General features: G+C 43.2%; 1 protein-coding gene across 3 annotated transcripts in view; it reads left to right on the plus strand.

Annotated features, from left to right (window-relative positions):
- The window catches only part of ARHGAP10 (Rho GTPase activating protein 10), a 259,765-nt gene that overhangs the window by 72,524 nt on the left and 160,156 nt on the right, over nt 1–27,085 (plus strand). For 2 of the 3 annotated variants that reach the window (XM_048847264.2, XM_075127725.1), the window contains exons 2-3: nt 21,865–21,960; nt 22,060–22,121. In XM_048847264.2, the coding sequence (XP_048703221.1) occupies nt 21,865–21,960; nt 22,060–22,121 (158 nt within the window). Of the gene's footprint in view, nt 1–21,864; nt 21,961–22,059; nt 22,122–23,685; nt 23,710–27,085 lie in introns of those variants that run through there. The other variant, XM_048847266.2, reaches the window with a different exon arrangement.

The following is a 27,085-nucleotide window of genomic DNA, read 5'->3' on the forward strand; positions in this document are numbered from 1 at the left end:
TGAAGATTTGGCCGCTGACACCATCTTCAACTTCACAGTACTCTCTGTAGTAAAAGACTCCACTCCGAAGTCCCAGCCTCTAGTGGTGGGTACTGCTCTGGAGTCACCTAAAGTGGAGCACCCATATGGACATTATTCAAAGAAGAAGAGGAAGTTACTCACCTTGTGCAGTAACGATGGTTCTTCGAGATGTGTGTCCCTATGGGTGCTCCACAACCTGCCCTCCTCCCCTCTACTTCGGAGTTCTCTATGGTAGAGAAGGAAGTGAGGGGGTTTGCCCGTGCAGTGCTAAATAGCGTTGAGGCAGACCACAAGGGAGGGAGAGCAAATGCGCAGGCTCAGTGGGACACTGCTACGAAAAATCTCCCATTAGAGGTGCAGGGGCACACAGACACCTAAAGTGGAGCACCCATAGGGGGACATATCTTGAAGAACCATCGTTACTGCACAAGGTGAGTAACTTCCTCTTCCTGACCCCAAATATGGTGATCAGCTGAACCCTGAGCATGTGGGCACGACTCACCAGCCAGATACCCAGGAAAGAATTCTCTGTAGTAACTCAGATCCCATCCCATCCAACATCCCATCACAGGCCATTGGACCTATTTACCACGAATAGTCAAAGATCAATTAATTGCCAAAATCATGTTGTCCTATCATACCATCTCCTCCATAAACTTATCGAGCTTAATCTTGAAACCAGATAGGTCTTTTGCCCTCACTGCCTCCCTTGGAAGGCTGTTCCAGAACTTCACTCCTCTGACGGTTAGAAACCTTCGTCTAATTTCAAGTCTAAACTTCCCGATGGCCAGTTTATATCCATTTGTTCTTGTGTCCACATTGGTACTGAGTTTAAATAATTCTTCTCCCTCCACAGTATTTACCCCTCTGATATATTTATAGGGAGCAATCATATCTCCCCTCAGCCTTCTTTTGGTTAGGCTAAACAAGCCAAGCTCCAGTTCATGCTCCTTCCTTGCTGGACTGCAGTTGCAGCAGCTTTGCACCTTAGGCAATTGAGTGCTTACATATGGCATACACTTTACATTCAAGAGTTGTAATGGACTTTGGGAAAGAAATGGAGAGGAAAAAAAACCCAATAAAATGGATGAGGATTTGCTTTCTTTATAGTGCATTCTTTTTCATTACCTTTTAATTTACAGAAGTCCTTTGATCCAATGCACTGGCAATAGATGAATGCAGCCAATAGCATTAAAATAATTGATATCAATAGCAACCCACCCCTGCCATGAGTCAGCAAATGGTGATCCCAAGTAAAAACAAAATACTGGGTATGCAAAAGAAGAGGAGAAATGTCATTATTACAACAGGTCGTTTTAAGCGGAGAAATAGGAGGGCTCTGGAAAAGGGATTAAAAGTTATGTGGGGTCAGAGAAGTCACAGTTAGAGACTGCAGCAAAACGATGATGCATAGTGAGAAGATACATGATGGGAGTGAACAGTAAGGCCCTGAACCAAAGTCCAGTGAAACCAATGGAAAGATTTCTGTTGACTTTAATCCACTTCCAGTCAGGCCCAAAATGATAAGGAAGGGAAGAAAAATACTATATTAGGCATTGCTGGGACACAGCAGTCTGTCAGCATGAATAATAGTGGCCTTATTGTTCACTGTACAAGAAACTTGAATTGCTCTGTTTCCTTGATGATGGCTCAGGTGCCAATATGTTGGATGTTGAAAAAAATCACTAGACATGTAAATATGATTGAATTAATTAATCTGTCCCCAACCTAGCACCAAGCCATTCATGAAAAAGAGAAGCTAGACTTAAAATGTTGAGGGCTAGCTAATGTTACCTTTTTTGTGATATTTCCTTTTTTCTTTGTTATGAGTATTAAATATTCTTGCAACTTACATGTATTAAAAGTCAGATCTATAGGCAGTTTTAAAAATGCCTAATTGGCATAATACTCCATTTACAGAGCGATTTTAAAATTAATATTTAGTTAATTCACTTGTGGTCAGTGTGATGGGTTCACCCCGGGGTCCTACCTGGAACGGGGGAACCACTGAGCCCCCTGACTCTCCAGCCTGGGCTCCCTCCACTGTATTGCTGTGACAAGCTGCAAAGCCCTCCAGCCTGCACTTTCACTAGCATACATACAGGTAGGGACACACCCAGCTGCAGTTACATGCAGGTTCTCTGACCAGCCTCTGCATAGTAAGGCTACAGCTAAGGCAACTCCCAGCTTCCCAGGCACGCACCCTTCTGGAGTATAAACTCAAAATTATACCATCTTGCGCTGCACAGGGAACTGTACAATGTAAGCTCATAAAGTTTGCTCCCTCCTGTGACGGTGCATGCCGTAAGGCTTTATGGAAATATGCTTATGAATATATATATGACATAACTGGAATATGTTTTATGCTACATATGCCATGTAACATAGCTTTGTAAAGGTTATGATCTACTGAATCTATTCATCCTATTTGTATGCATGTATCATTTTTGTATTCAAAGTTATGAATATTGGCTGGGTACGTGCTTGATTTTTTTAAGTAGCCTTAGTAAAGCATTTGGTCAGCATCTTTAGAAAGAATTTGCAAGTTAAGTGCCCAATCAAGAAGCACTTAACAATGGATCCTGGAAGGTTCCAATCCACATAAGTAATCTACATGAGGACGTTCAAGGAAGCATGTGAACCATGGCTGCTACCTGTAAGTTCAGAGTCATTCATGGACATGTGACTTGCCCATGTGACTCCAAAACTCTATCTTGTAGCTGGAATTCTACATGGTGGAGGGAGGGGTATCCACCCACTAGAAAGTCTATTTAAACACCTGGGAGACCCCTCCATTTTGTCTTCTGCTGGCTCAAGAGATAGCCTCTCCACCCCAAAGGATACCTGAAAGAAACTGGAACAAAGGACAGTAACCACAGGGGGTGTGAGCAATTGCTAGACCCAGTCCAGACGGAGTCTAGTCTGTAAAAGGAAGCTTACTGGAACACCTCTGAGGGTGAGGTTTTATCTGTATTCAGTTTTCATACTGTATTAGACATAGACTTGCGTGTTTTATTTTATTTTGCTTAGTAATTCACTTTGTTCTGTCTATTACTACTTGGAACCACTTAAATCCTACTTTCTGTATTTAATAAAATCACTTTTTACTTATTAATCCAGAGTATTTATTAATACTAATATTAATGGGGGGGGAACAGCTGTGCATATCTCTCTATCAGTGTTATAGAGGGCGAACGATTTGAGTTTACTCTGTGTAAGCTTTATACAGGGTATAACAGATTTATTCGGGGTTTGGACCCCATTGGGAGTTGGGCATCTGAGTGTTAAAAACAGGAACACTTCTTAAGCTGTTTTCAATTAAGCCTACAGCTGTTAGGGGATGTGGTTCAGACCTGGGTCTGGGTTTGCAGTGGGTCTGGCTCAAACCAGGCAGGGCACTGAAGTCCCAAGCTGGCAGGGCAGGAAAGCAGGGGCAGAGGTAGTCTTTGGCACATCAGTTGGCAGCCCCAAGTGGGTTTCTGTGATCCAACCCATCACATTTCCCTCAATGTGGAGAGGAAATGCAACAGCCTTTGCCCCTGAGTTGATTCCCCCACACTTCATTCCAACTCAGTGGTTTAGATAAAACAAAAACAAGTTTATTAACTACAAAAGATAGATTTTAAGTGATTATAAGTGATAGCAAACAGATCAAAGCACATTACCTAGCAAATAAAAAATGCAAACTAAGCTTAATATACTAAATAGATTGGATATGAATGAGCAGATTCTCACCCTAAGAGATGATACAAGCAGGCTGCAGATTCTTAAGGGGCAAGCTTCACTTGCTTTACAGATTGGAATCCCCAGGTTCTTCACTCACAGACTAGAAATCCCTTTAGCTTGGGTCCAGCACTTCCCCAAGTTCAGTCTTTTTTCCTCAGGTGTTTCCAGGAGTCATCTTGTTTGGGGAGTGAAGATGATGTCACTCCCTTCCTTTATATAGCTTTTGCATAGGGCAGGAATCCTTTGTTCCAAAGTTTGGTTCCCAGACCAGTCTGTGGAAAAATACAGACATCCCAAGATGGAGTCCAGAGGTGTGGTCTGATCACATGTCCTTGTAGAGTCATAGCAGCCATTACTTACAGGCTTTTTGTAGCTTCTCAGGAAGGATCCCCAGTTGGGAGATAAGCTTCTCCTAAGGCCTGTTGTTTTTTCCTAATGGCCCATTGCCCTGAATAGGCCCTTCCCCACCTACTATCTAGAGATTGAAAGCATCTTGTCTAGTGCGTGTTACCCAGGTGTAAGTACATTTGAAATAAAGATACATAGTCAATATTTATAACTTCAGATACAAAAATGATAAATGCATACAAATACGATAATCATCTTCAGCAAATCATAACTTTTCCATGTGACCCGTCTTGCATAAAATGCCACTGAACAAAACCCTTTACTCATTTAATGCTACATAATAGGCTACATTTTGCTGTTTACTTGAAATTATTTCAGATTTATATAGTATTTAATGCTTTGTATTTTATGCTAATAGTATTAGCTAGTAAGACATGCAGTATACTGTAACCTATAGAAACATTGTGCTGCAATATTCTGTTACATAAATGCTGAATTTTGTTAAATAAAACCCCACTCTATTCATTTTGTACATCTCCAGATGAGTCCTGTGGTCCTAATAAATTTCTAGACTAAAATTATGCACTCTTCTTCCTCCTTCAAATTCCCCACCACCACGTGGAGACTGGATAGCATGAAGTGTCTAGACTACTGTTTGCCATGGCAGTCCCTGTTTATGGTAGTCCCTGTTAACAAAGTGCTGCAGACTGGGTTAGATTAGTTTGTTGTAATTTTGCTGCCTGTGATTCACCAGAGTGCTTCTGTTTTCCAGCAGTGCTTTTACTGATGCAGCATTTGTGGTGTCAGAGTGAAATCGTTGCTCGTATCTGTTAAGCGGTGTGCAAACTGGATATCTTGGCAGAAACCATACTGTAGTTACCCTGCTTTGTATTAATGCCAGTTTATATCCAAAGTAGGACATATGGTGAAGACTTACATAAGGGTGACCATCACTATTCCCCCGCACACTGCCTGAGTCATCTGATTTGGGGTTGGACATAAACTGTGTTGGCATGGATTTCACTCCAAACTGCAGTTACCCTGTATTGGGACTACTTCTTTGTGATGCTGTTCCATTTTATGCATTGGAATAGGAGCCACTGGCCCTGTGCACATCCTTTTAGATCTCCATAGTGGCCACTGCCCCACCTATTTAGAACGAGCTAGAGGGTTTTTGCTGCCATTCCTGCACAACTGGTGTGGAAGGCCTAGCATAGCTTTTACGCAGCAAGGTGACTTTTAACTCCATAGAATGTATCTGTACATAAATAACTATATATAATGTCATTTCTATTTTGTACTGGTAAATTATATGCACTGGCAAAGGTAACAACCATTCCTTAGAATTATTGTCCCCATCTTCAAATTGTTGGCAGTTTTATTGTTACTTATCTGTATTGTGGTGGTGGCCCCAAGACCCAGTAAAGACCAGGGCACACTGTGCTAAATATCGTACAGACACATAACAAAACTATGGTTCCTGCCCTGAAGAGCTCCCAATTTAAATATGTCAGCTGTGTGGAACTTGTAACAGAAACCTTCCAAACACGAACATATTTTAATGAAACTTCTCCTTTCTTTTAATGTATTTACCATTATTTTTAAACTACCAAGAGTGAAACTCTTAAACAGTACTTAACAAAAATAACTGCCTGACTCCTACACTATTACGTAGCTTGCTCTTTGTATTCTGAAAGTAATGAGAACAATCATTACCAATTCAGAAGCTGTGCTCTAGATTCTGGGGGAGGGTGTAGTTAGTGCACTGCTTAAAACAATGCAACCTGACTTCTGAAAAAAGCAGTGCTGTTTTGTCTCTCATGGGAGATCACCATGTTCATAAACCAAGATACCTAATTATGCAGCTGAGATGGAGAGGCTAAGTTAATGATTAACACAAAATATAGGGTAAATAGTACTGGTTGTGCAGAACCTATAGAAATTCTTTTTGGTAACTGTATTAAGCATCAGCTCTTGAAAATTACTAAATGCAATCTTTATCTAATAGTTAAAAATAGTGTAACAAATACATATTTCAGCAAACCAAAATTAGAGTAAAACTTAACTCCCATGTCTCACACCTCAAACTTTAATTAAGACAAGAAATACAACAGATAGAAACTGGACATTTTGTACAGCTAGAGTTTAAAGAAGTATCTTTGTTAGGCATTTTTCAGACCGCTAAAAAGTACACATGTAATGGAAATGCCATTGGCATGTAACTAGAGGAACAAAGTAAAAATAAAGCTTGTTTATGGCCCCTCACTATGTGTATGTATGTACATTTATGCTTATATGTGTTTGGCTTACTTGCTGATCCTGGACAGAGTAGAGACTACTTTCCGTGTTGGTAGGTGTGCATGCACCTGCACGCATATGCAACCCCTCCCCCCCACAGTTCCATAGTGAGTAATTTACCTCCACAAGTGCGACAGTAAATTTTAACTATTTCTTGGCAGAAAAATATAAAAGCACAAAAATATATTGCAACAAAATCCTTAGTGTGCTGTTTGTTGTAAGATTTTTTGTTTGGTGTTAACACTGAAACCATTGGTTATTAGAAATAATTAAAACACGAAAGTCACATCATATAAAACTAAACAAACTGCCATTTTCGGAGAGGTTTTGGCTTCTGCTTCCAAAGAATAGTATAATTACATGGGATTTATCCTTTAACAACATACTCCATTCTGGAGAAATTGCTACTATACCCCATTTGCTTCTGATTAGAATGTGGTGGCCATTGGTTATTCGAAGCCACATTTTGATTAGTTGCTTGGGCCAATTTAATGATGTTGCATCTGACAGCCAGCTGTCGTTGGTGCACAATTGGAACCTAATTTCAAAAACGCATGCACAAAGTTTATGAAGTAGGGTGTAGAAGAAAAGCTGAAGAATAAACAGTGATAGCCCCCTCCTCATAAATTGCCAAACTGTCTTAGCAGCAGCATTTTGTACTGTTCTAACTTATCATTTAAAAACTAAACTGGGAGCTTTTCAGTGTTCCATATTACTATGTAATAAAAAAGCAAGTGAATTGAATGCTGGGCTGCAAACTGCTGCTGAAAGTGCCGCTGGGCTTCTGGGGATTAAGCAATAGGGAAGGTGTCTGGTACAGAGTGCATTAAGAGAGCAAAATTAATAAATGTCCAAAACACTGGAATGAAAATTTAAACTTTTCTGTAACTTATTCTATCAAAAGACTCAGCCTTTAAGGTCAGAACGGACCATCATGATAATCTAGTCTGACCTCCAGTACATTGCACGCTACAGAACCTCACTCTCACACTCCTGTAATTGACCTATAGCCTCTGTCTGAGTTATTGAAGTCCTCAAATCATGATTGGAAGATTTCAAGTTGGAGAGAATCCACCAAAAAGAAAAGGAGTACTTGTGGCACCTTAGAGATTAACCAATTTATTTGAGCATAAGCTTTCGTGAGCTACAGCTCACTTCATTGGAAAGCTTATGCTCAAATAAATTGGTTAGTCTCTAAGGTGCTACAAGTACTCCTTTTCTTTTTGCGAATACAGACTAACATGGCTGCTACTCTGAAACCAGAGAATCCACCATTTACACTAGTTTAAACCAGCAAGTGACCTGTACCCCATGCTGCAGAGGATGGTGAAAACCCTCCAGGATCTCTGCTAATCTGACCTGGGGGAAAATTCCCTTCCGACCCCAAATCTAGTGATCAAATAGACCCAGAACACGTGGGGATGAGCAGGCTTCAGAGCTTGATTTGGAACATCCATGCTTTTATTTTTAACACACTAGCTTGAGCCCTGCTAGCGTGAGTCTGTCTACCCATGCTGGGAGGCTCATTCCCAGTTTCAGAGTCAATATGTCCTTAATATTTTACCTCTTAGAATGCATCAGGTTGCACAGTGAAGCTTTTTCAAAAAATATTTCCTGAGGGAGGCCGCCCTAGAATCCTCAGAGAAGATCTTTTTAAAAAGGTGCAGCTCTGACACCTACTAGACAATGGTTGATACTGGGTAGGAGGTTGCCCTGGACATAAATGGGGAGAAGAGTCCCGTCTAGGTGGGGGAAACTTTGGCCTGAGTCAGCAGGTGCCAAGCATCTTCTCTTCCCCTCCACCCAGTTACATAGGCTTGGGTAGGGAGAGAAGACGCTTCTGGCATGGAGTCAGCTTTTGAGAGCACTGGCAAAGATTTCCCTAGCAGGAAGGAGCACAGGAGGGTGAGAGGGCCCACACATCATGTCAGTGCTGTCACACTCTGTTTTTCGGTTTGCTCCGATGAGGGGTTATAATTTCAGTGCTACTTGGCCTGATCCAACTCATATTAAAGCCAATGGAAAGACTCCCTTCTGGAGCCTGTGTGCTGTGATCTCCTTAGAAATTACTAAGATAGATACGTTAGGCCAGATTTGTAAAGGTTTTTAGATGCCTAAAGATGCAGTTAGGCACCTAGTGACATTTTTAAAAGCTATATAATCAGCTGAAACACTCAGATTTTTTTAAAGGTATTTGGGCACCTGGTATAGCCACAGTCCCTTCTGTGCAGTGCTCTTCCTGGGATTTGTACGTGACATAGCATTTACAGGCTGCCCCCAGGGCAATTATCACTGCAAGTTGTACCTCGGGTTTGTCTACACAGTGTGTTAGTGTGCACCAGCTGGGGGGTGAATTCTAGTGTGTATGGGGTGACCATATTTCCTGAAGAGAAAATGGGACACCCCAGCCGTTTGCCCGAGGTTACCCCTCTCCATGCTGTTGCCGGTTGCTGGAACCTTCCTCTGCCGTGCCAGGCTGTTGCCTGGTCACTGGAACCCTTTGCCTCCCCCTCTCGCCCCCAACACACTGCGAGGCTATTGCTTGGTCACTGGAACTCTGAGAAGGCCCCCTCAAGAGGCTGTTGCTCGGTTGCTGGAACCCTGCTCCCTCCCCCCACCCCTACCTCCCTCTTGCGGGACGGTTGGCATCTTTGCTTGCCCCCTCTGCGCTGCACCCCACTTTTTTGATAAAAGTGGGCATTTGCTCTGTTTCCTCTTGCCAATGGGAGCTGCAGGGGTGGCACCTGTAGGCACGGGCAGCGTACTGAGCCCCGTAGCCATGCCTCTGCCTAGGAGTCGGACATGCCGGCTGCTTCCGGGAGCAGCGCAGAGCCAGAGCAGGCAGGGAGCCTGCCTTAGCCCTGCTGCACTTCCAACTGGGAACCTCCTGAGGTAAACACCGCCTGGCTGGAGCCTGTACCTCAAACCCCCTCCCATACCCCAACCCCCTGCCCCAGGTTGGGACCCCCTCCCACACCGTAACTCTCTCCTGGGGCTCGCACCCTGCATCCTAACCCCCAGCTGGAGCCCTTACTCCCTCACATACCCCAACCTGGAGCCCCTTCCCACACCATGAACCCCTCATTTATGGCCCCACCCCAGAGCCACACCCCCAGATGGAGCCCTCACCCCTTCCTGCACCCTAACCTACTGCCCCAGCCCAGTGAAAGTGAGTGTGGGTGGGGGAGAGTGAGCGATGGAGTGAGGGATGGTGGAGTGAATGGGGGCGGGGCCTCAGGGAAATGGCAGGGCAGGGCAAAAATGTTTGATTTTGTGCAGTTAGAAAGTTGGCAACCCTATTGCCAACTGATCAAGTCACCAAGAGTAAACAGGACAAATTCTTCCTTTTGGGGAAAAAAAGTTGGGACAGCTGGGACAGGACTTAAAAAAAGGACTGTCCCAGCCAAAGCATGTGGTCAACTTAAGTGTGTACTTGTGTGTTACACTGCAACTGGTTGCATAGATACTGCTTGCATGCACTAAAAGTTCCCAAATACATGTTGACTTAGTCCTGTTTGAAGGAACTTTTAGTGTGTGGCAGAAGGGTCCACACAGCCAGTTAGTGTGTGATATGATGATGCACCCTAATGTCATGTGAAGACAAGACCTCAGTTAAACTGTTTGATTTACTCTTCTCTTGTGTCCTACCTGTTACTGATCCACTCTACGCCCTGGTCTACACGGGGGGGGGATCGATCTAAGTTACGCAACTTCAGCTATGTGAATAATGTAGCTGAAGTCGAAGTACTTAGACCTACTCACTGCAGTGTCTTCACTACGGTGACTTGACTGCTGCCACTCCCCTGTCGACTCTGCATGCACCTCTCGTGGCGGTGGAGTACAGGAATCAATGGGAGAGCACTCAGAGGTCGATTTATCGCATCTAGACTAGACACAATAAATCGATCACCGCTGGATCGATCACTGCCTGTCGATCCAGGTCCCAGGTAGTGTAGGTATACCCTAGGATTCCCTCAACCCTTCAAAAGCCTTATACTGGGTATCTCATTCCCCCGTGGAGAGGACTAGATGTAGAGCTCTTTGAAATAGATTGACAAACCTAAAGTTTAATCAGAGGAACTCATCTGAGGCAGAGATCACCTCAGCCTAAGCAGTTTGCAGTTGGATCTGAGGTTCTTCCGAACAGTGACACATTAGGCAGTCAGTTATATATACATTTAAAATCTGAAGTGTTGAGAGAAAATGTAGCCTTTGTATGTGGAGGTGGGGCACTGGGCAATGATTTTGCTAATCTCTGAATTCCTCGCTTGTGTAATACTTCAGTTTCCTATGTCTGCTTGGATTCCATCTCTCTTAAGGGTGAGGCACAGAGTGAAATTATACCATCTAGGTTCTTTCTCTGGGTATTGGAGGAAATCTGCTTAACTTTCGTGGATCAAATGAATGGGGGGAATGGGTGGAAATATAACTTAGTCTCTGATCCTTTGTGGCTTTAGTATAACACTTAAAGTTCAGCAGATGTGGCCTAGTACTCTGTAACTGTAAATATGCCGGAATGTTGAGTTCATGTTTTGACATGTACAATTGTCTTAATATTTCAGAGTATGTTGCAAGTTTGATCTTCTTGTTGGCTTTGTCTTCACATGCAAAAGATTCCTTGATAGGAAGTGGCTCCATACAGCTGACGCTATTTTCAGATGTATGCTGTTCTGAAGGAGGAAAACCTGTTTTGAATGACTTCTTTTTTTTTTAAGGGGTTTATTCATATACATACAATATGTTTAATGTTGTAATCTCAGCAGATTTCTTGATATACATCTTTATAGGGTATTTGAAAACATCTCTTGAACTGAATACATTTTAAAGGTAATTTAAGTGTGTGTGTATTTATTATAGGGGAGCAGGTAGCAATTCCTATGTTTTGGCTGCCTAACACTTTCCAATATAAAATATTTTTGTTACCTCTTTTTGGAAGCATTAATATCTCCATTGTTTGCAGCAGACATTTGTAATTAAGTAGGTGGAAAAATTGGTCATTCTAGATAAGTGCCTTTTCTTTGGCCTGTAAAATTCTGTTTAGGTTTTGCTGAGAGATAAAATGTGGAAAACGGCCATTTCCCTTCTCTTGCTTGCAGAAATCAGGAAAGATTTTGGAAACATGCCAAAATTAATAACTGAACATGAGAATTTTAAGTTTGGGCACATAATGCCAAGATGACAACATTGCGCTGGGAAAAACCTGCAATCTGCTGTGTTAGGCAGATTCCCTTTACCATCCCCTGGTAGAGGGAGCCATACAGAGCCCACATAGCCTGGCTCCTTTCCTAGGACAACAGCCTTCTGCTGCTGCCACCAAGTAATCAAGTTAGTCCTGGAGCTAAAGGGGTAGAAGTCTGTGCTGCAGGCTGGAAGGCTCATTGTTCAAATCCTGCTCATGATGCAAGGTTCTTACATTTATACGTTATAGAATTTTTTTTTTTGATTTTACCTTAAACAAACAAACTGGGAAATTGTATACAAATAAGCAACATTAAAAGAATGGTATTTAAGTTTGAAAAGTCAAACACTGAAAAGGCAGAAATACCTGATTTAAGGTTGCCAGTGAAACACTAGTTCTGCCTCCTTGTATATATGTGTTTGTTATGGTACAGACTCTAGCTACATGATCACTTTTCCCCCTTCCCTCCCCTCCACTCCAGCAGAACCCCTGCATCATTCAGTGCATAACATGAACGCACAGGGGGGGGAGGGGGGGAGGGAGGGAGAGTTAGTTGCTCTCCTGGCTCATGAAGTCAGACACTGGGCACCTGGATACTAGTAAGGAAAGATTTAACTATCACCTGAACAGGTGCAGGATGACTGTGAAATGTGTCTTAGGTAGATTAAAGGGCTGGTGGTGATGTCCTATGAAAAGACTTGATCTTGGTGAGCCAAATGTTCCTGTTGCTGCATGTTGTAGTTTGTATAATATCTGCAAGATGTAGGGGGGAAATGCTACCACCAGGGTACAGAAGGGAAGTGGGCAGATTATCTGCTGATTTTGAGAAGCCTGATCCAAGGCCATTTACTAGAGACCATCCGGTGCTGTGTGGCTGAGAGTAGCCTTGGAAGCACATTTTAAGGATTTGCCTGTGCCAGACAGTTTGTTACTTTGTTATTATACCATATAGTAATTATCTTATTTTACTTAGTTTTTTTTTTGGATGCAGGGGGGGCCTTATTGCTTCGGAGGATTTACATCTCTGTACTGTAAGGCAAATAAAATAATGTTTTTTCACAAAGTGGAACTTCATTATGTAATCATACACACACACACTACTAAAAAAGGGAAGGTTATTGCATGTTTGCTCCCTTGCAATGTGTATCTTTGTCTTCCCATCCCTCCTTTGCTTTCAGCCTACCCTTGTCAATGCACAGTGAACATGGGATCAAATTGACTTTGCTGTAGTGTCTCTGGCAAATTTCTTCCTAACACAGTTCTGTAGTATGAAGCGTCAGATTGTTATAAATGGAATCGTGCTTAAAAACTCCATTTTCATATTTTATTTTTGTGTATTATTGCTTGCAGGGTATTAAATCCCAATTAGATATGCTGCTATCATTGATGACTAAGTGGAGAGCCTGCTGTGTATACAGATAATATGTAGGGTTAATAATTTTGTACAACTTATGCACTTTTCTAAAGGAGTGCGAGCACTTCAAACTGTATACTTAAAAACTTAGCTGGTTTTGTTCCAGCAGGGTATGCTTCTGTCTGTGTTTAATTATTTAATCTCATTTTAAAAATTTCAGGACAGAAGAACCTCAGACATACGAACGCCAGAGTTACGAACTGACTTGTCAGCCACACACATGGGTGTAGTTTTGTGGGGGGGAAGTGGACATTGCTCCCTCAAACAGAGGTGAGGCATGGGGGGGGTCTCATGGGGTCAAGTGCCACTGCTCTTCCCCCTACTGCTCTTCTGTGAGTGCCAAGCTGCCCAGGGCTTGTTCTGCTTGGCCTGCCGGGGGAAGGAGGGCTCTGTTGCTCTCATGCCTCGCCCCTGGAACGTTTCCAGCTCGCTTGGCCCCTTTTCCTGCAATCAGGGCTTGGGTGACAAGCGGAGGGGATGGGACGGACGCACTTCTCCTGCTGGGTGAGGGAGGGTGGCCTCTCCAGCTCATTGCCTCCTGGGTCCTAGTGCTGACCATCTTCCTCTTCTGTGTGTGCTGGGCCCTCCGCATGGCCACCATCCTGTTTCCTATACAACGGTGAGTGCCTGCAGTGGGGTAGGGCAAGGCGTGTGGGGTGGGGTGGGGCAGGGGAAATGGGGGAAGCAGATTGGTGTGGCGGGTTAGGATTAGCATTTTTCTCTGCATAGTAAAGTTTCAAAGCTGTATTAAGTCAATGTTCAATTGTAAACTTTTGAAAGAATAACCATAATGTTTTGTTCAGAGTTACCAACATTTCAGAGTTACAAACAAACTCCATTCCCCAGGTGTATGTAACTCTGAGATTCTACTGTATATAATATGCTCCAGTTCTTACATGATTCATCAAAAGTAATTTACCCTGCTATTCCTGTTGTCCCATTTATCTCAGAGTTTAAAATTCCTGTTGAATTGTTTATAGACAGGGTAACCTGATTGTTTTGCTAGATTTCAATGCAGCAGTTTCCTCATACATCATATGATTTTGCAGCTGACTTCTTCCAGGTGTTAATTAGTTGGGCAAGTACCAAAACGTAGTGTACACATTATCTTTTCCCTCCAATAATCAAAATATGCAAGTCTAAACAAGCCTTAAATATTTCTTCTACAGAGCAGAATATTTAGCGAATATAGTATATATATATTTTCATAAATATGCAAAATATTTCTTAGTTTCTATCATTTGAAATCATAACTTTTTCCACCATGAAAGTCTGCAAGTCTACAGCACTGTTAATGACTTCAAGATGCATTGAAGCTGATAGTATATCTTAATTATGCAACTGTTAGAAATACCATTTGTTTTTAATTAAAAATACAGAAAATAAACCAAAATAGAATTTGGCATGTGATGCATATAGCTACTTACAGATAGATCTCTTCCATCATGATAGCCCACCCTTTTTAGCACTAGCTAGTTCCTGTTAGAGACATTGTTCCTATTGTGTCTTTAGGTAACTAAGAATTAATAAATTTTGATATCGGATGTTCTTTTCACTATTTATGCTGTTTATTTTCTGCAGTTCTCTCAGGTTGGACAGTGAAAATAGACTAGTCAATTTCTCTTGTTTCTAGACCTTCATTTCCAGCCTCTCATGTTATTAGCATCAGGCGGCAATGTCTGGGGTTTTAGATGCAGCAGAATCAAACATTCAAACTGTCATCCATTTAAAAAGAAACACATAGTTAGCCAGTAAACTGTTGTTAAATCCGCTATTTACACCTGAGTTACGTTAGTGTTTCTTCTTAAATACTGTGGTTTCTGGATTTTCAATTTGATGGGTACTTTTGTTGATAGTGGGATACATCAACTTTTTAAAAACATGGTTGTTAACATCTTAAAAGTCCTGTTCTGAGAATAGTACTGTCTATAAAAGGATATTAATCCAGCAAGAAAAATGTCTTTATATGTGAAACTATTTTCTTCATGAGAAATATCCCCTCTTGACCTAAAGAAACTTCAATCTAATGCCAAATATTTTGTTTTTCTTTAATAAGCAGCAAACATGTTTTCACTTGCAAACTTATTGGGATTGACGGGCTGACTTTGAATTTTTTTAAAACCTTTTCTGTTTTGTGAGAAGTGAGAGGAATTAATATTTGTTTGTGACTATCCTAATTTTGTCATAAGGTAATTAACAAAAATTGGATTGTATTTGTTGTCTAGGCAATTTCTATTAAATTTGTTGCATTTTAAAGAGTCTTGAAGCAAACACAAAACCTGTGTTTAAGAAATCCAAAAAGAGAAGCAGATCTTACAAGAAGAAAATAAAAATTATTACTTTTAATATGTCCTTGTATGTATGTTGGCGTTAAGGCTGTATGTCAATTGTGAAGCCTTGGGTGTCTTGAAGAAGGAGTAAGAAGAGTTCGAGTTTTGTATTATTGTTGTAGGCAGAGAAACAGAAGTGTGGTTGCTGAGCTACCACAGCTGGTATGTGGTGCCCTTTCAGCATCTGAGGAAAATGTTATTAAGGTAGAACAACACAACCTTAACTAACATTAAACGAAGGTGGTTGTTTTTTGATGTGTGAATTGCCTTATGTTTTAAAGAAGCTGCATAAATTGGTGATGTAAAATAAAAAGCAGGTAATACAATTCGTTGCAAAGAATAATGATGTAGTGAACCACTAGAGATTATAGTTTGTTTTTGACTATGAAAACTTAGATTTAATGTGGCTTTTGCAACTTGGTGTGAATGTGCTGTCATGTATAGAAGACCTAGGACATTACCTAGCAGAGAACATTGTCATTACTTAAGGCAGCACTTCAGATTGGTGACTCTGAAGTCCCTGTTGACATTAGAGTAAATGGAGCCATTGGAATCTGGTGTCATATGTAGACAGGTCACTGCCTAGAAAGCAGTGTTGTCATAGTGTTAATGGGGTGCTTCCAAACTGGCACAGCTTAAATCAGTTATGAGATAGAACAGTATTTTCTAGAACAATAAACTGGAAAAATATAGGCGTTATGTGTGAAAATTTTAGGTATACTGTAACCTACATCAGAAGCTTAGTGTAGAATCTCCATTTGTACACTTCGCAAAACTATTTAAAAAAAAAAAAGTGAGACACCAGGGACCTAATTTCAGAAACATCTGTCTCTTTTCCCCCAGTATTTTAGAATACATTATTTCTATACGAGTTCCAGCTACACAGAAAATGAAAAGCCGTCCAGTGGTCGATTTTGTTAGGTTGTTTTAATTTTTTCCCGTAGTAAAACATTTAGCAGATATTCCCATTCTTTCCCTGCTTACACACAATTCTCTGATGCAGCCTTAGCTCTGATTTTTGCCGGCAATCTATCATAATTAAAACTGTCTTGGTCCTAATACTGATATTTTGATATTTGACACCTCTCACCAAATGGTTTTAAGCAGTGATGTCTAGAGATGTTGCTTGTTTTTTCCTGTTTTCCCATTAGATGGTAGCAGTGACTTTCAGCAACATACAACTCTCTTCCTGGTCTCTGCATGTTTCCTCCTGTCATCATCATGCTATACTGCTGGGAAAATTATAATGAGTAAAGTCTTTGCATTCTACCTTCCTGAATTCCTGGTGCATTGTTAATGGGACCAGAACTTGCAATTTGCTCCATGACCTCATTTCCCTTTGGCCTTCAAGACAATATTGAAAGATTTGAGGCACCTTGAAGGATTAGTCCCATGCAGGGGTGGCAGGTTTGTATAATTTCTGGTTGTGCTCAGAATGGGTCCAAGTCCTGCCCCACTCCTCCACACCCGCCTTCTATTTTTTAAAATAATGTAAAAATGGACTGGAAACAATAAGCATTTAACAGTTTCCCTATATTGCACAATGTGGGGGTGTGCGGGGGGATGAGGGCTCTGGGGTGGGGCTGGGGATGAGGGGTTTGGGGTGTGGGAGGGGGCTCAGGGGTATGACAGAGGGTTGGGGTGTGGGGCCAGGGATGAGGGGTTCATGGTGTAGGAGGGGGCTCAGTGCTGGGGCAGAGGGTTGGGGTGTGGGGGATGAGGGCTCTGGCTGGGGGTGCGGGCTCTGGGGTGGGGTTGGGGATGAGGAGTTTGGGGCGCAGCATGCTGCCCTGGGGCTGGGGCCAGAGAGGAGGACTCCACAGTCCCCCCAGCTCTCTCCCTGCAGGCAGCACACTCATCCAGCACAATCACTGCATGTGCTCCTAGGGCAGGGGTGGGCAAACTTTTTGGCTCGGGAGCCACATCGGCATTGTGAAACTCCTATGGAGGGCCGGGTAGGGGAGGTTGTGCCTCCCCAAATGGCCTAGCCTCCACCCCTTATCTGCCCCCTCCCACTTCCTACCCCCCGACTGCCCCCCTCAGAACTCCCGACCCATCCGACCCCCTGCTCCTTGTCCCCTAACCGCCCCCCCCCTCCGTGACCCCACCCCCTATCCAACCTCCCCGGCTCCCTGTCCCCTAACTGCCCCGACCCCTATCCACACCCCTGCCCTCAGACAGGCCCCCCCGGGACTCCCATGCCTATCCAACCCCCCCTGTTCCCCGTCCCCTGACCGCCCCCCCCGAACCTCTGCCCCATCCAACTCCCCCTCTCCCCACCCCCTTACCATGCTGCTCAGAGCGGCAGGAGCTCGCAGCCCCACCATCTAGCTGGAGCCAGCCATGCCGCCTGCGCTGCCCAGCAGGAGCGGCGTGCTGGGGGGGGAGGGGGGGGGGGCTAGCCTCCCTGGCCAGGAGCTCGGGCCGGGCAGGACGGTCCCGTGGGCTGTAGTTTGACCACCTCTGTCCTAGGGGCTGGGCCCCCTCTCAGATCCAGGAAGCCCCTTTGCTTCCCTTGTGGTGGGTGCCGGGGGGGGGGGAAAGGGCTGCCATCACATGTGCGCCGCCTCCTCCTTCCGCAGGTGGCGGTGCCTCTCCCTTTTGTAACTGGCAGCAGCCAGCGAGGGAGCTCAGCATGGAGCGGCAGGGCAGCTGTCAAGGGCGCAGGCAGGGATGCTCCAGGGGAGGCGCTTGGGGCTGGCAGGCGGGGCTGGGCTACGTTCCGGGGGAGGTGCATGGGGCGGCAGGCGGGGCCAGGGGAGAGACCCGGCCCCGAACATTGGTGGAGCTGGACTCCCGTGCCCTGAATTTGCTGGAGCAAGGGCATCACGGGCCCATATAACTCACAGCCCCTGGTCCCATGCGGTTGTGAAATACTCTGGGGGGGTCCTTTGAGGCACAGGTGCTATAAACCCAAGATACTGCTTCTTATTTGAAGTTATAGCAGTAGAATGTTTCCATATAAAGGAAGCTTGTTTTATGAAACAGAACTGAGATGTATTTCTCTACCAAATCATAAAATATCTGGGTATTAACAACTAGGGATATACGGGATATATGCAGATTAGCAAAGTGCTTTTCCTAGCACAGGATGCAAGGAAATGTATATCTGAGAGTTAGTGTCTATGAAGCTTGTAACTTATGGTTTAAATACTGCATGTTGTTGTTTAATAACACAGTACTATATGTGTGTATGGGGGTGGATTGCCACATTTTGTTTCTGGAGTCACCATATATTTTTATAGAGTTCTATAGTATTTGTGGTAATGACATCAACAACTTTGTTTTTCCTGATTTTAGAAGGGTGAACTGATTGCCTAATGATTTCCAGACAGGATTAAAATGTTTGCCCCTTCAAGCCTCAAATAAATCCTGCACTGTGCTGTCCCTGATCATGGTCTTCAGGTTTTCCCCATGCTGAGCTGACTACATTCAGTGTCCTGAGTCCAGTGCCTTGGGAATAGCTCTCCATACCCATGTCTATAACTGAGTGCTCAAGCCTGTCACCTAGCCTCAGACCTCTCTGGGAGGTGAGAGGGGCAAAGTTTCCATTTTGTTTCCAGGGAACAACTGTCCCCAGTGACTGTCTCCTATCACAGAAACAAAATCCAAGTATGTTAGGAAAAGATTTATTTGGCATAGGAAAGAAAAATATAAATGAATTTTAACATAAATTAACAGAATAAAATGAGACAGTGCTGGATTCTAGGCAAACCTTCTTGAGATGGGGTAAATCTTGTGGTGACAGTCTATTGACTAAATAGAATTAAAAGCCTTATGTCAACAATGCTTGTATGCTTTGTCTCCTGCAGCCTGTTGAATCATTTAATTCAAACATCCTTTCTGTAGATCAGAATCTCTCTCTCTCTAGTTGTCACCCCCCTTCTGGAAATAATGATTGGTTCTTTCCCAGTTATGTCCTTGTCTTCCCCTCTCCTCCCCCCCAATTCCATGGCTTGTTCAGAGGTTTACACATTATTAGATCACTTTGTGGTGATTAATCACTGTGCCCAGCAACGGGGACTACAAATAACCAATCTGTACTGTGATTGTTTTGTTCACGCTGCACTTTTTCCCTCTGTCAGTCTTTAAAGGATTTAGCACCCCTAATATAAAGTTTGGGAGATAGAGGTTACCATAGGGCATGCCTGTCCTGTAAACTCTCTCCCCCCTCCCCCGCCCAGCTGGCTGAGCATGGTGCTGCAGGGGCTTCTTGCCTCACTTTCTCCTCACCTGGGTTTTCTTACTTTCCCAGGGATTCACATGTCTCAGACCTCTGACTGGATAACTGAGTTCAATTCCCTTCTTGGATAACAAAAGTCCAAACAACCAAAAGTTCTTCTGCTCCTCTTGGGCTCTTCTTTAGCCCACCCTCTAGGCTCAGTTCCTAGTCCCTTCTGGATTACCTTTAAGTCTCTCTGGCACTGGGATAGAGCCCTGACTCTTAGTCTTCTTCCCTAGAGTCCCCTCAGAGTCTGTCCCTTTCGGGCTACCTTTCTATCTTCTCCACTCTGGGATAGTCCACTGATTTCCAGGTTGCTTTCCAGGCGTCCTCCAGACACTACTTCAGGGCCTTCCACAGGAGCCCAACTTGCTCTCTTGGTTCCTCCTCCAAACTGATTTCTCAGCTCTTTTATGAGGTCAAGGTGTTTCGGGTTGTCACCTGACCCCAATTAATCCAGCCTCCTAAAACTGGGAGACATGTAATTATGATACAAGTGGAGCTGACTAGCCCAGGCCTCCTGGCCCTTAAAGCCTGTCACAGAGATTTTGTTATCTCTTCAGTCTGTCCTTGTAGAGATGATGGGCACAAATCCCATGCTTACTCATACTCAACCTATAATCCAACCTACTCGATGGCAGAATGCTCCAGTGGGACTCTGTCTGCAGCTCTAGAGCCCTTCTTAGAGGGACTCGACAGAGCACAGGGGGCAGTGCAAAAAACTTAACGTAGCCTTTGGTTTTATTAACCTTTGAGGACTTGCCATTAGTGATGGGATGATATGCATTCTTTTTCCCAGTCTTGGTATTTGAAGTCTTCAGCATCTTGGCCAAAGGGCAAAGAGAAGGAGCTGTAGAGAAGGCATCACTACATGGCTGGTTCCCATCACCCGTAGCTCAACAATGCTAAATTATTTTTATACCCTTGTTCCATTAATTCAATGCAACATCGTGACTCCTACTTTCAGTTCTAGTTTTCTGGATCAGACAAATAGTGAGGTGGACTTTATTCTCAATTTGTAAATCGTGACATATTTTGTCCCAAGCTGCTTGTAACAAAGAAGCATCTGAACTTATGTTGTCCACGCTTTCTACATTACATGCACCCCTGCAGCTAACAGGTTGCATTTTAATTTGAAAATGCCTTCCCCTTTCCCAAGGTGTGGGAGTATTCGTGATGTCAGTCTGTGCCTGCCACCCCCTTCCCCGCCCCCGAGTCTTGATGTTGAAGGGAGAATGCATAGTTGTAGCACCATTCATGGGAGAAAAACCCAGCACTGTGGGATCAACTAGAATGGTTCTGTCACACAAACTGGGTGGGGAGTGTAAGAGAAGTGTAAGGTGGAGGGAAGAATAGGAATCTGGTGAGAGATGTGAGAGGAAGGGAATGTAAGAGGAAAGGGATCTGAAAATATGTGGCTTTTGTGTCTGTGTCCTGCTAGGGTGAATAGGAATTGGATAGTATCCCTTTAATTAGTTGGCACCACACAGTGCAATGTAGCATTTCGAGTCCGATATGTCCTTATCTATGAAATTGGGAAAAACATACAGCAGACTGGAAACAGTATCTGCTAAAAGGGTGTGTAAACAGTTTGTGTTGTTTCAGCTCCAGCTAACCCAGAGAATAAAGTGTTTACACAGTGTGTTTTATAATAGTTACTCCTAGTCCTTCTGAATTGCATGAGATAGCTAAAAGATTAACTAAATATATCAAATTGCTCTTAATATTGGCCAAGTATGAAGATGTAAGGAGAATCTTTACTGCAAGTTAAGAGCGTATGGGGACTTTCATCCTTTTCTCCACTGAGACCTGCCTTTTAGGGTCAATGACATTCCAAACTCTCTCATGTACTGTAATCAGACATTACAGGAGACAAGTGTATGTTTTGATGTCAACTTCAATATTAGAAATCTTCATAATAGTTTATAACATTGTGATATTGTAACTGAGAGCAGAATTTTGGCTAGTTAATATATCTGGTAGCTTCTTGAAGGAAGGAAGTAGTCTGCCCAAAGCAAGAGCAGTTTTGTGCCAATAGTAGTCAAATACTATCAATAAAAGCAGCAGTGAGAAACTGGCTAGGGAAGTCGGAATTATTTCTGTACAAAATATTAGCAGTGCAATGCATTTGTCTTTTTAAATGGAATTTAAGAATTGCATAGCTGTGGAACTTCAGTATAGGACAAGAAATTGCTGAAGTCTATTGAAAGATATAAAAAATTACACATTTCCCGAATATCAAATTCACATGACTTTCAAGTTGCTAAAGGCTTTTGTTTGAATTAAAGACAAATATAGTTTTAAATCCTTGTTGTTTGCCTTGCAGACCTTTCAGCAGCCCAAAGAAAGTTTGCCCACTCTCTGAGGGATTTTAAATTTGAATTCATTGGTGATGCAGAGACGGATGATGAAAGATGTATAGGTATGTAAGAGCTCTGTGTGCGCGCACGTGCGTGTACATTACTGGTTTTGTTATGCACTCCTATTCCATTATTTCCTTTTTTCTTTTTTGGTGTTACAGATGCATCCCTGCATGAGTTCTCAAATTTCTTAAAAAATCTGGAAGAGCAAAGAGAAATCTTGGTGAGTTGCAACTTACTGTAAACAAATTGTTAAAAGGATTAAGATAAGAGCAAATTAGCATTGTTTGCCACTGTATTAATCAGCAAAGTGTTAGCATCAGTGATTTATTATTGTGCAATCTCTTTTTCACTAATCTGGATTTACAGGTTGCAGTTTCTTCTCACGAAAGGAAACGGCTTTGATAATGAAGACAATGACAAGGAACTGGCCCAGAATTGTAGTAACAGATTAAATGCAAAAACATACACTTATGTAACATTGTTTTCATATTATACTAAAAAACAAAAAATGCAAAATTTGTGAGACCACCTGTAACAACGCCATGGTTGGATGATCATCAGGGATTGAACCCAGGACCACTATAGCTCCAAAACACAAACCTTAGCCATTTTGCTCAAAGCCTGCCAAATGCTCTATATTCAGCACTGAAAGAAGTTCAGCAGTTCAGTTCTCTCCTGCCTGTGTGTCCAGTTTTAATGTCCCTATTTTGTTTCTGGCAATAGCATGTCCAGGGGCAGTCATGGTTTCTCAGGGTGGAAAAATGTGAGGCTCTGCCATTCTGTCCCAGCTTGGAGCCAGGTCTTCTGGCAGAGTTAGGGTCAGTGGGCAGTGAGCAGGCAGTTCTTCCTCTGAATTGCCTAGGGACGCTGCATTATGTATTGAACATGTGTTATGGCAGAGGGATTGGCTGACATGGAGATGCTAAATTGGAGGGCCCATGATAAAAAAAAAAAGCCTCTATACTCTGCTGTTCCTTGTGCACAGATAGGATGAGAACAAAAGGAAGAAGGCATGGCACTGCCTAAAGAAAAGGATAAATTAAAAACAAGTGTGAAAAAGCAGAGAAGAAAGGGAGTTTAATAACCAGATTTGTTCCATGATTGGAGGCAGAACTTTTGGTGGGTAGAAGTGAGGGGCATAGCTTGGTCTTTGCCTTCAGTTGATGAACTTGTTCCATTATAGTTGTGCTGTGCAGCAAGATGTTGGGATTGGCTTTCAGTACATCTTTAAGGAAAATTACACTCTTGGCTGTATAATCTCTGGACACTGCAGTTGTGCAATGGCTATGGTGTTACTTCCTCTTTTCATATGCAGCCCGTTTGCAGGTAAGGAGGTTATTTGACACTATACGTGTACTGTATGCTGATTGCCTTATAGAAAACACTAACGGGAATGGAAAAGATCATGTAATGCATGTGTTCAGACAGTGAAAGATCTGATGACAAAGTTCCTCGTGGAGCTAATATTTAATTCCAAATGGAGATTGAATACTTTTCCTGAGATGTGGTTTCTTATATCAGTACTTATATACTCTAGCACAGTGCGCATCAGTTCTTCTGTTTAGGTAGCCTCCTTGCTTACCAAGTAAGCTTATTGGCATGGTTTTTGACTATGCAGGTTGTTGACTTGCATCTCTTCCATTTAATACAATAGATGAATGATTAAAATGGAGGCTTTGTACTGCTAATTTTTTCCCCCATCTCGTGTGTGGGGTAGGATGATTGAGAGATCTAGGATGACCTGTCAACTACCTGTATACATGGGAGTATGACACGCCAAGACAAGAGCTGAACAGCATATGAATCTGGTAAGAACAGGGGACTCCACCACAGTGGAATTAATGCTGATTTTGTCTCACAGGACTTACTTTGAGATTTTATGCTCACTAATTTTTAACAGTGCTTAAATGCTACCGTAAAAGGGGCTTTAGAAAAACATAAGATATATAGATTCCACTTTAAATGCCTGGCTTTTCTGCTCATAGATTTTGATTTTAAGGTTCAGTACTTATTAGTAATTGCCCCCATTAAATAAATGGTGATGATAGTTAATGGTAACTGGTAAGATTTCACTGTTACTTGTTTTATGCAAGGAATATGGTGTTTTTAAAAGATTAATTTAACTCAAGGTAGTCTGTAGTGGAGTGGTAGGGGAGTGGTGTGAGGACTTCGGCTGGGGGGTGTGGGCTCTGGGGTGGGGCTGGGGATGAGGGGTTTGGGGTGCAGGAGGGTGCTCCGAACTGGGATCAAGGGGTTCAGAGGGTGGGAGGGGGATCAGGGCTGGGGCAGGGGGTTGGGGCGTGGGGAGAGGCTCAGGGCTGCAGGCTCCAGGTGGTGCTTACCTCAAGTGGTTCCCGGAAGCAGCGGCACGTTTCTTTCCCGGCTCCTACACGGAGGCACGACGAGGAGCTCTGCACGCTGCCCCATCCGAAGGCAGAGGGGGCCATTGGAGCAGGGCCACTGAAACGTGTAGAAGCTGGAAGGGGGCCATGCCATGGCTTCCGGGAGCCACGTGGGGTGGCCCCTGACCCTGTGCCCCGGCTGGAGCAGGGCAAGCCCCAGACCCCGCTCCCTCACAGGAGCTTGAGGGCTGTCTTAAAACGGCTGGTGGGCCAGATGCAGCCCGCGGGCCGTAGTTTGCTCACCCCTGCTCTAGCAAATATTTTAGAACTGTATCACCATTATAGTGAGCAAGTGGAAAGAGAACCAAGGGGATTAGTTTCTGAAAACATAATTTGTGTGTTGTTGGGGAGAGATGGACTGCTGATCTGACTCCTTTTCTTTGGCTTCTCAATGAACAGTGTAATCGTGCCAAAGTTACATGGATGTTCTGTTGAAATCAGTGGAATGTTAGGATGCTCTGCACCCACGTTTGGCGCCAGAGCTATAAAGATTTTCAGTTGTGGTGCAATGTTTATGCTACACATTTCAAAGCCTTTCACAAAGGAGTTCCTCCCATAACAGCATCCTCTTATCAGGCTTTTTTTCTTCTTCTTTGCTATCCTGAAAGGCAATGTGGAGGCTTGTGACCGGTAGAGTGGCTGTGACTGTGTTGAGAGAATTGCAGATAAGAAATACAGTTACAGATTAGATATACTGTATTAATTCCTTTTGCTTAATTACTGACACACTTAATAGGTTGCTGTTTTTTAAAATTTAATTTTGTGTATTCAGCGAATGCAAAAATGATTTTAATATCCATATGGTAAATGCAGTTATTTCAGACTTTGAATTCCAGACTTGGATTAAAAGGTTTTTCAAGTATATTTTACATAGTTTTCAAAGGCATTTGCAACATGTGTAGACGTGAATCTTAATTTTCCATACTGTCCATCACAAGCGTACTCATTTGGTCTGCTACCATGTTGATCTGGCATGGGTTGGATATTTAATAGCTGCAATCAAGCAGTTTTATTTTTGTTTTCAGTTTAAGGACTTGCATTGGTTGCAAAGGTCATGTTTCTAAATACTGAGGGATTTAGAGGTTTATGAAAAGAAAATCCCGAATTAACTCAAGAATTCAGTTGAATTATAGAGTGGCCCACATAAAACAAATTGAACTTTTCCATAACACTGTAACTTAGTGGAATTCCCTGAGGCAAATATGAAGCAGGATACTTTGCCTCTGGAGGCCATTCTGGAAATGTTTGTTATATTAAGGATGAGTGGAATACCAGAAGTCATGTCTAACTGATTCGGCATTACAAAAATATTCTAGTTTAATTAGAGAACTGTAGTCACTCTGAGTCGTCGTCAGCCATTAATGGAAAACTTTCTTTTTAGTTAACTTAAAATTTACTTTAGAATCTTGTTTCCAGTCAACTTACTTTAGGTATGATAGATCCTAACTCTAGGATTGATAGTTAGTTACTATTTCCACTGTAGATCCTATATCTTAGGGAGTTAGAGCTTTAACATTTTTTAAAATTGGCCTGAAATTGAAAATATTTGAAAAATAACAAGGTGTGTAAATTGTGGAGTATTTTCTGCCCATGTTTTGAATTTAATTTATTTTTTCTCTAAGGGTGAGATCCTTACTCTTGTTGTGGCATCTTTATGCCACATGAAAGGGCTGGAGTGGTAAAAAGGGCTCCCAGAAGCCCTGGTTGTGGCCAGAGGAGGGCTTCCCTTAGTGCAGGGTTGCAGACGACAGTCATGAAGTTGTCTTCTAAGGACCTGCAAACGGATGCTGGTGATGGGAGATGTGGCTAAGGACTTGCAATGATGTTGCAAACAGGACCAGAGCACACATCTCTGCAGTCTGTAGGGCAGCCAGGGAGGGTGCTGTAATTTAATCAAGCTCTCAGGGTGACTTAAAGCCACCTTGGCCACCCCGTAACCCTTGGCTGCGAGTTCAGTGCTGCACCTCAGAACCTTGTCCGTTCTCTCAATAGTGTATGTACCTTCAAATACATGCATGTAGGAACATAGGTAAGTGTGTATATTTTTGGTTGGGCTGATAGCACCACCTGTAATTAAGGTTGGCTATTGCTTCCCCTTACAACACCTTGTTTTCAGTTGCTTATAACCTTTGCCAAACAGCACAGAAAACTTCAGCCCAAATGATTAGTGTGTGTCTGCCTCACACTGAATTTTTTTGGACAATTTCGGCCAAAACTGTTCAGCTGCGTTTGAGACCGAGGCTAGGGAAAAATGTGTTTTGCCAATGTGAAATGTTTGACAACCTTTTCTTTGAGAAGCTCCAGCTTCCCCTTGCCTTCCAGCGGGGACTCAATTTGGTAGTGTGGGGCCTTCATGTCAGGGATGTGCTTTTGGAGACTTGGATGGGGGTGATGGGGAGAGGAGAAGCCTGGGTCAAAGAGACTGGGCTAATGAGTCTTTGGGGAGGGGGATGGGACACTGAGATTGGCTGAGGAGCCCAGGGAGGGAGGCTGGGGTGGAGCAGGCAGTGAGTGTGAGGGTGACTGTAGGCCAAAGGGAGGAGACAGACTGATAGGATGAGGACATGGGAGGGGGGAACTGGTTATGGCTGGGCAAAGCTACTGGGATTGAGTGTGTGGTGAAGGTGAGATGGGGAGTCTGGAGGAGGGTAGGTCTGGCTGGCCAAGGAGATAAGGGTTAGGAGAAAAACCCCAGGAGTGGAAACTGGAACTGGGTAGGGGAAGAGAATGGGACTGGGATGATGAGTCAGCGGCAGGAGGAGGTAGGACTGGGGCAGGAGGA

Source organism: Caretta caretta, chromosome 4 (genome assembly GCF_965140235.1).
Source record: "Caretta caretta isolate rCarCar2 chromosome 4, rCarCar1.hap1, whole genome shotgun sequence".
Taxonomy (NCBI): Eukaryota; Metazoa; Chordata; order Testudines; family Cheloniidae; genus Caretta; species Caretta caretta.